Source organism: Taurulus bubalis, assembly GCF_910589615.1.
Source record: "Taurulus bubalis genome assembly, chromosome: 16".
NCBI lineage: Eukaryota > Metazoa > Chordata > Actinopteri > Perciformes > Cottidae > Taurulus > Taurulus bubalis.
The window spans coordinates 22271662-22281713 of record NC_136604.1 but is presented as its reverse complement, the minus strand read 5'-3'; the positions used below and the strand labels follow the sequence as shown (position 1 = coordinate 22281713).

Sequence of the window (10052 nt, the reverse complement as noted above, 5' to 3'; positions counted from 1 at the left end):
AGAGATTTAACAGTAAAATGATGTGTTTTATTGTTTATATTCCATCAAATGTACGAACCTGGAAATGCGACACAAAGCCGTCAGATATTTCTGTATTTGTATGTTTTTTTATACCAATAAATGCTGTTTTACTGTCCAGACTCTCCCTCCTCCTCCTCCTCCCTCACACACCAGCGGTTGAATCCCTTTAGTCTCATTTCGCTGAATTCAGGAGACGCCTGGAGGTGAAGTCAGAGAACATTTGATGTCGGTGGATAACGGATCGTCTCTCTCTTGATCTTCGTCTCTGGAAGAAGCGTTTTCCTTTTTTGGCTTTGTTGCCTGCGGCTCGCCCTCTGGACCGGTCTGCGGCACCATGGACGGCGCCTTAAACCTCCTGGACGCTGCAGGGTTCTTACAGATCTGGCAACATTTTGACGCCGACGGTGAGAAGAGTGTTCAGTTTATGGAGCTGCATCCAGGGCATATGTTTTGTTCATTTGAAAAAAAGGTTTGAATCTGAAAAATCAAGTTTTGTTGTTGAACTTTGAAAAATACAACAATGTATTTGAAATGTATGAAAAGTTTTTGTGTTTTTTTTTTTTTCAGGAACAGATTTTAGATTTTCAACTTTCAATCTTTTTTTTCAAATTAAGAAAAGATATGGCCTGGATTTAGCTCCATATGACGTCTGTTTGTGCAGCTTCCAAAACTGAGTATATAATTTATTGAGCATGAATGCAACGAGTATAAAACCGTGTATGTTTAACTGACGGTAAATTAGGACGTAAGTGTCAGAAGACGAAGGTTGAAATGCTTAAATGCGGGTTCTTGCAGAACATCACAGCTGAGACAAACATTATCTATTATATGTCGCCTCTGCAGGATAATTAACATGTCATCAATAAAGAATTGATTCCTCCAAAGTTAATGAACTGCAGGAATGAAATCCCACTTTCAATAAAGAAGTTTATCCCAACCCGAGTTGATTTTTACAACCCAATTTACAAACTCAGTGAACTGAGGCATGACGTAAGTCAAATAATAGCTGTTCTAGGTTTAATTACATGTTTTATTAATTCACATAATCTCCGTTAGAAGGACTTTCAATCTCAAATGACGTGTGATTCATGGAACCTGAGAGGGAGAGTGAAGCAGGGCGGTTTAGAGCTTTTAAAGGAGCAGTGTGTCGGATTTAATGGAGTATCATATTTATAACTATGTTTTCATTAGTGTATGAACACCTGAAAATGGGAGTCAGTTTGTTTTCGTTTAAAAAAGGCCATTTATATCTATCAAGGATTCAGGTCCTCTTCAGAGTCCTCCATGTTTCTACAGAAGCCCAGAATGGACAAACCAAACAAAGATGCATTATCTCTCCTGACCACCAGGGGGCGACTCCTCTGGTTGTATAGAAGTATATGCTTCATGTGGTAAAGCTGCATTCTCTCTAATGTCCACCAGGGGGCAACTCCTCTGGTTGTATAGAAGTCTATGCTTCATGTCTTAAAACTGCATTCTCTCTCCTGACCACCAAGGGGTGACTCCTCTGGTTGTACAGAAGTATATGCTTCATGTGTTAAAGCTGCATTCTCTCTCCTGACCACCAGGGGTGACTCCTCTGGTTGTATAGAAGTCTATATAAATGACTCTACTTCTCTTGATTTATTCCCTCAGTAAACATTGTAAACATGAGTTTATGTCTCAATCTCTAGTTTCAAGTCTTCTTCAATACAGCATGATGTTCATTTAGTAAATTATGGTCATTTAGAGTCAAACAGACCATAAAGCAGGGGACGCTTTAGGGCGGGGCTACAAGGTGATTGACAGGTCTCTACCATATACGGCGTTTCTACGTCAGTCCTAATATGGTCACTTCCTGTTCAATTTTTTTTTTTTTAACTAAGGTTGTAGTTTACTAGACGTCAGTGAATCCTACACGTTGCTCCTTTTCATGTCAGTTTTGTAAAGTTTATCGATATATTATCTTTGCATAGTTTTGCTGCTTGGAACCAGACACACACACAGTGTTTCTAAGCAACCCGTGACAAAGTGATCAAGAGCAGAAAAGACCCCAAACGTTAATGAATTATAATGAATGGTTAAATGTGACGCCTGGCTGTGTTTTCAGATCACGGCTACATCGAAGGAAAGGAGCTGGACGCCTTCTTCCAACACACGCTGGACAACTTTGGGATGAAGGTAAAGACGTCAAATCCCACTTGATTTGCTTCTTTGATGATGAAACATACAAAGAAAATAAACATATTTTTTGCCTCGTCTGATCGGTGAAACTTATTCTCAATGAACAAGTTTCTGTTCGGAGAAATAATAATTTTATTTTCGAGATCTTGATCAAAGTACGTTGCCTTCTGTCGTAGTGTTTTATTTGATAAAACCACCAAACCCACCGTCTAAAAACGGTCTAAACCGTAGAAGGAAGTTTTTAAAATGGCAGCAAATGTTGTTCGGCCGAAGTGAAACAATCCGTGGCCTTAAAGTCCACGATGTTTTCAGAAGGAGGAGCTGACGGAGGACAAGATCAGAAGACTGAGGGAAAGATTCACGTCTGCTTACGACACCGCCGCTGACCGACGGCTGCAGATACAAGAGGTGGAAACTGTGTTGCGTGAGAGAAACCTTCAGGTCCAATGTTTGCTTTTTATTGATTTGTATTGATTTGTATTTATTTCTCCCCCAGCTGGCCACCGTGATGCTGCCAGAGGAGGAGAACTTCCTGCTTCTGTTTCGCAGAGAGACGCCGATGGACAACAGCGTGGAGTTCATGAGGGTGCGGGTCAAAGGAACAAACTCATTATTCTTTTCCATATACTGTGTATATATATATATATATATATATATATATATATATATATATATATATATATATATATATATATAAATATATATATAAAACTATATATATATATAAATATATATATATATATATATATATATATATATATATATATATATATATATATATATATATATATATTCATTTTGTGGATCAAATATTGCTTTTAATTCAATTATATTGCCAGATGGATGATGACAACCGAGAACAATTACCTATCGTGAGATAACAGGCAGACATTTTATTACTATTTCCCTGTTTGACGCTGAGCGCCACCTTCAGGACAAACGCTGCACCTTTAAGAGAACCGAAACGTAGTAAACCTTCTGTGTTTTCATCAAATCTTATGTTATACTTATTGCATTTTTAGTAATTGTAGTAATTGTGTTGTAGATCTGGAGGAGCTATGACACCGACAGCAGCGGCTACATCTCAGCGATTGAGCTCAAGGTAACTGCTGACTCGGAAGGAAAACGGCTACTTTTGTAAGAAAAACGTACCAAAAAGGAGAAGTAACATTTTGCAAGACATCATATGGCTTCATGGCGTGGCTGCAGACTTTGCCTGAAGGAATTACCCACAATTCATAGCATTGGGATGTTAAACACAACGTTACCAGGTGGGAAGAATGCAGCTTCAACACATGAAGCATATACTTCTATACAAGCAGAGGAGTCGCCTGGTGGTCAGTAGAGAGAATGCAGCTTTAACACATGAAGCATAGACTTCTATACAACCAGATGAGTCGCCTGGTGGTCAGGAGAGAGAATGCAGCTTTAATACATGAAGCAAAGACTTCTATACAACCAGAGGAGTCGCCCCCTGGTGGTCAGGAGAGAGAATGCAGCTTTAACACATGAAGCATAGACTTCTATACAACCAGAGGAGACGCCTGGTGGTCAGTAGAGATAATGCAGCTTTAATACATGAAGCATATACTTCTATACAACCAGAAGAGTCGCCCCCTGGTGGTCAGGAGAGAGAATGCAGCTTTAACACATGAAGCATAGACTTCTATACAACCAGAGGAGACGCCTGGTGGTCAGTAGAGATAATGCAGCTTTAACACATGAAGCATAGTCTTCTATACAACCAGAGGAGTCGCCCACTGGTGGGTAGGAGAGAGAATGCAGCTTTAAGACATGAAGCATATACTTCTATACAACCAGAGAAGTTGCCCCTGGTGGTCAGTAGAGATAATGCAGCTGTAACACATGAAGCTTAGACTTCTATACAACCAGAGGAGTCACCCACTGGTGGGTAGGAGAGAGAATGCAGCTTTAAGACATGCAGCATAGACTTCTATACAACCAGATAAGTTGCCCCCTGGTGGTCAGTAGAGATAATGCAGCTTTAACACATGAAGCTTAGATTTCTATACAACCAGAGGAGTCGCTCCCTGGTGGTCAGTAGAGATAATGCAGCTGTAACACATGAAGCTTAGACTTCTATACAACCAGAGGAGTCGCCCTCTGATGAACAGTAGAGAGAATGCAGGTTTTAAGACTCTTCTGCATCGGCTTCACTCGGTAGAAGGTTGCCGCCTGCTCTCACCTGATTGGCTAACACCTCACCACACACGTTGATCCTTATTAAACATCACAAGACTCCAAATGGAAGTGAGTCCAGCAATGATTGTGCATTCATAGTTATGCCTTTGTTGCTTTAATTGTTTGTCCCTTCAGGGCTTCCTGCAGGACCTCTTCCTTCAACACAGGAAGTCCATCACCCCTGACAAACTGGAGGAGTACACTGACACCATGGTAACCAGGTGTTAGTACTGATGACTTCTTCTTGTCGTTTTCAGAATAATATCTGTTTAGATCTTGTTTTTCTCCCATAGATGAAGATGTTTGACAAGAATAGGGACGGCAGACTTGACCTAAATGACCTGGCCAGGTACTGAAGATCTAATTATAATCCTTCATCTCTCACATCTCGCGATTTACTATTAAAATGAGAATAATTCTGTCTCTAAATTAAAAAAAAACTTGTTTCCTGTTTTCCGAAGAATCTTGGACCTGAAAGAAAACTTCCTCCTGAAGTTCAAGATGGACGTAAGTTTGAAGAGTTTATCGAGAAGTGTTTTAAATTTGTAATTATACATTTAGTTGACTTAATAGATGTTTCTAAATATGGAATACTAGGTTGTCACTGTTTCATTGTTCTTGCTGTATTTGGTGTCAGGCCTGCAGTCAGGAGGACAGAAAGAGAGACTTTGAGAAGATATTTGCTCACTATGATGTTGTAAGTTTGAATTTAGATTTTTGTGTTTTTCAGAGGGGATTTATATATTTTTGTATCACTCCATGAATCAGAAAACGGCCATTGAAAAATAATTGTCTCCATGTTTTATTAATATATATTATATAAATGAGGTTATGGATGCGTTGTGAACAAACGCCTCTGCATAAACCCTCCGAATATATGTAGGAATGAAGAGTAAAGTTATATAAATGAAATGTTGTGTTTAAATATGCAAATGAGGCATTATGTAATGGTAACTTTTGGTGATTTTAGGAGAAATCTACAGACGTAAATACACAAAGTAGTAATATATATATAAATGTTTATTAATGTTTTCTTTCCACGAGTCTGAAAGAAGAAGAAATATAGCACAAAATATAACAATGACAATTATGTGTGTGTGTGTGTGTGTGTGTGTGTGTGTGTGTGTGTGTGTGTGTGTGTGTGTGTGTGTGTGTGTGTGTAGAGTAAGACAGGTGCGCTGGAGGGCCCTGAAGTGGATGGATTTGTAAAGGACATGATGGAGCTGGTGAAGGTGAACAGGTTTTAATCCATCACGATATCACCGCCGTTACATATTTTACTTTCAGCACTTTAACAACCGGATGTCTGTGTGATTCGTGTCACATCGTTGCCCTCTGACCTCTGTTGAAACCTGTCCTCCAGCCCAGCATCAGCGGCACAGACCTGGACAAGTTCAAGAAAGCCCTGATGGGTCACTGCGACATCAACAGAGACGGAAAGATCCAGAAGAACGAGCTGGCTCTCTGCCTCGGCCTCAAGCTCAGCTAACGGACCCTTTTCTATCTTTCCTCCATCTGCCTCCTTTCCTTCTCTTTTTCACTCCTAATGAATATCTTTAACTTTGTTTTCCTTCCATCTGACTCATCCCCATCCTTCTCCCGTCCTAATTTCCTGGAAGTGCATCTCCTCCCTTACTGGCCTACATGTCTACGTGTGTTACGCTCCTTAATAAAAGACCAATACGATATTTTCTGTGAGAAAACTCGGAGAAGAACTTGACATAATGTGCATTATATGTGGATAGATGCCACCATGATTTAAATATGGATTCCCCAAAAAATAGCTAGTTGCTGTTTTCATGATTGCATGTTTCTTTGCAATGTGGTAATATATGGAAGTGTTGCATGACATTCTTGTGAAACCAGTTTTATGAATGATTGTTAATAAAAAAAAGTATAAAATATTTGTCAATTGTTTTTTTTTTACAGTGTCCTAAAGTCAATGGCTGAACAAATCTAAAGTTGTTTTATGTGCTTTGTTTTATTATATGCTTTGTAAAATCATCAGAAGTTATATCTCAAACAAAATTCGAGCAAACATCGCGTTCCCCAGCACAACGGTTCAGAGAAGGGTTGTGGGAAGTAAAACAATAATAAAAAAAAAAATTCTAACGATTACAAATGACCTCCTTTTGGCTGCAGACTATGGACACGGCTCCGTACTGATGCTGCTTGACCTTATGGGAGCGCTTCTTCGCCATCGATCCCGCTACGCTATTAAAAAGAATGAAGAATTGGGTTGGAATAATTAAAAAAAAAACATCTTGAGTGGTTCTCCTCCATCTGTCAAACAGAACATTTATGTGTCAATTGATTCATTCATCTCGTTAACTGCACAGACAACATGTGGCATACCTCAGGGATCTATTCCTGGACCACTTGTTTCCGCTCTATATGCTTCCTTTTGGTCTTCCTTTGGGTCGTATCATTCAGCACCATAACATCTCATTTCACTTATGATATGTTATACAGACAGTTGTTTCTCTCCATTAATAAACCCTCTGAAAACATCAACAAGCGAGCCAAGCAGTGGAATTCAGACAAATCTGGGGTGCTTATCATGTAATGTGCTGTAACTCTGTTACGTTGTTCATTCTGGTCACATGACATCTATTGCTTCTGTCCATCCGGGAGGGGGATCCCCCTCTGTTGCTCTCCTGAACGGTTCTTCCCTTTTTTCCCTGTGAAAGGGTTTTTACTATCTTTATTGGGGGAGTTTTCCTGATCCGATGAGAGGTCCTGGGACAGGATGTTATGTTACAGATTGTAAAGCCCTCCGAGGCAAATTTTAATTTGTGATTTTGGGCTATACAAAATAAACTGAATTGAATCAAATTTATTTTGATAGAACTTTATAATGTTTAGATGAAGAGCTAAATAGCAGAGCAACAAGCTTCTCTCTCCTCTATAGTATCTAGTTTAAATTATGTTGTGTTTAAGTTGAGGAAGACATCTCAGAGGGGGAAATCTGAAACCTCAAAAAATAAAACCCAAAGTACTTTATACTGTATGTATGGGAACGTTTGTCTTAGAACCAGGTAATGTTTGTAATGTGTGTGAATTGACCTTTAGAGCAGATCTACAAACTGAACTGAACCAATCAGCTAGATTTCAAACACCTGCCCAGGTTGTTACAGTGGACATCCAAACCTGATTCCAATGACTTCATCAGCGTGAGACGTGATTGGCCGGCAGCAACACTTGAAAAGGGCCACTGTCCTGAAGCGGAAACACTTTCTTATTCTGGTGGTTGTCCTGCTACCAGCAACACATATTACAGGCGGTTCAGCTTGAGAACCAAAAATGTATTTTGGATGTTGTGTAAGGTACAGGTACTCTTCTTGATTTCAGCAGATCTATGATTCTATCCTGTTTTATTTTATTCACTTTATCTTGTTTTTTCAGAGTGCTTGTGCTCTCATTGTTGACTTTTGGACAGCAGCATGCAAATGGTAAGAATTCATGGTAAACAAGTTGCAGTCTTAAAATAGCAACTTATTTACAGGACTGATCTTTTGAAATGTTTTCTTTTTCTAGCACTCAGCTACAGAAGTGGAGGCTCGAGTGGCATTAAGCCTCTCTTTGATTACCCAAGAAACCACAACCTTGCTTTAGCTTCTGATTTTGAGAGCTCTGCACAGTCTAGAGGGTTTCTAGGTAGCTCTGGATCCCATCACAGTGAAGGTGGGCAAGTAGATGGGTACAGTCCAGAGGGAAGTGTTTCAAGTTACAGGTCTGGCTCACTGAACATTCGCAAACCCACACAAAACCCCCGGCAGCCTCTTAAAACCAATGCAAATGGTGTCATCCAGAACAAAAATGGCATGTGGGATTTGGTCTCACCCCAGAATGGGAAAAGATTTCAGTTGGGTATTGCGTCGAGTAGGGGAATTAATATGCAAGCTGGTCCTCGCCCCCCTCCCAAGCCATCAGTCTACAAGCCCCAGCAGCCGGGCTACCAGCCGTCCCCCCACCAGCCCAAGCTCCAGCAGCCCAGCCACCGGCCGTCCGCCCACCAGCCCAAGACCCACCGGCCGTCCGCCCACCAGCCCAAGACCCACCGGCCGTCCGCCCACCAGCCCAAGACCCGTCAGCCCATTCACCCTGGCTACCAGACCAAACCCCAGCAAGTGGGGCTTCAAAGCAAACCTGCCATGTGGGAGTTTTTGTCTCCCGTTAGCGGGGTTTCTGGTCCTAATGTGCAGCCTGTCCACTTGAATGCACCCATGGCTTTTCCTCCAAAAACAAGACTAATTCCATCCCCACACCGTCCCCGGTGGCAGCAGTCACTGGTTCCTGTGTAGAATGGACCTTCAGGATCCTTGCTGTAAGTTTTAACTTTAAATGTTCTCAGATTAAATATGCAATGTTAAAGGATGGTGAAGAACATTCCATTTTTGTTTTCTTTCCAAGTTGACATGAATGCATTGTAAACTGTCTAATGGTATTTCTGTTCTCAGGTTCCTGACCGCATTCTGAGTCTGTACTGAATCACCTTTTTTGAAATTCAATAAAGTACTTGGAACTACACTCTCTCTGACATGACTGTCATTTGAAATCTGTAATGGTACCGTTGTGATAATGCTCCATCTTATCTCAATGGAATAGTACTATATTGGCTTTACTTTGTTCAGATGTTCTATTCAGTTTTTTTTTTCTAGGTCTTTGCAAAATGATGCGTCAGACTATTGGTTTGAGATTCTTCTGCGTTAAAGTTGTTTTCTTGAAATATCACAATCTCACTATTTGAAACTAATATGTTTTGTTCATCCTAGTGTCCATGGTACTCTGAAGTTTTAGAGTACCTAATTTTCCTGATTTGTCAGGAAAAATATGCATTTGGGTATCACTGATGATTATAGATTCACTGTCTAGTGTAAGATGGTGCATGAGGTGGCTGGATCGTCACGGTCCTGACGGCAATGGTGGAAGGTATGGCTGCAGTTACACCTTATCTCCTATATACAGAGCTAATGCAGGATTTCAGTCTTTTTTTACATATTGAGCCATCAGTTGACGTCCAATGCCTTTCTTGATGAACGAGCTCTCTCGGCCTCAAACTCTGCTAACGGACCCTTACAGCATTCACGTTACTTTTCTTTCTTTTCTCCATTACTCCCTTGATGCCACTTTTTCAAAGTAATGTGCATCCTTTACTTTTTCTCATCTCACTCATGCCTTCTCTAATTTATGGAAGTGTATTTCCTCCCTTACTGGTTTTAGTTTCGTGTTTAAAAGCCAATGTATGTTATGCTTATTAAAAGCACACGTCAATTATATTTGTCTGCATGAAAAAAAATAGAACTTGGTGTGAATTATTGCAACATGATTTAAATATGGATTCTAAAATGTCTTCATGACTTGCTGCTTTGTGTTAATATGAGGTAGCACTTTATAATAAGTACACATAAAGCATTAGTAAAGCATGAATAAAAACTGAATTCATCATTTATAAAGCATTATTCCAACATGAACACTCATTAGTAACTCATTAGTATGCAATTCATAAACAGTAATAAATGTTTCATTCTTGATTAAGCTTGGGTTTTCATACTTTATAAATGATTGATTCCCCATTTGTAAATGAAGTATTCAGGATTTATAGAGGATTGTGCCAACAAACTATGGAACACTCGTGCCACTGACGGGCATGACCCCCCCCCAGC

The 10052-nt window shown here is 40.1% G+C and overlaps 1 protein-coding gene across 1 annotated transcript; it reads left to right on the top strand.

Moving 5' to 3' along the window:
* Window positions 1–355: 355 nt before the first annotated feature.
* On the top strand, window positions 356–5875 carry LOC306748829 (secretagogin-like; the record flags this gene model as incomplete). The annotated part of the gene is made up of 11 exons (XM_079232055.1): window positions 356–425; window positions 2111–2181; window positions 2497–2592; window positions 2681–2770; window positions 3230–3286; window positions 4522–4599; window positions 4680–4735; window positions 4848–4893; window positions 5024–5083; window positions 5550–5618; window positions 5750–5875. The coding sequence occupies 11 exons, from the start codon at window positions 356–358 to the stop codon at window positions 5873–5875; spliced, it is 819 nt and encodes a 272-aa protein (XP_079088181.1).
* Between the last annotated feature and the right edge of the window lie 4177 nt (window positions 5876–10052).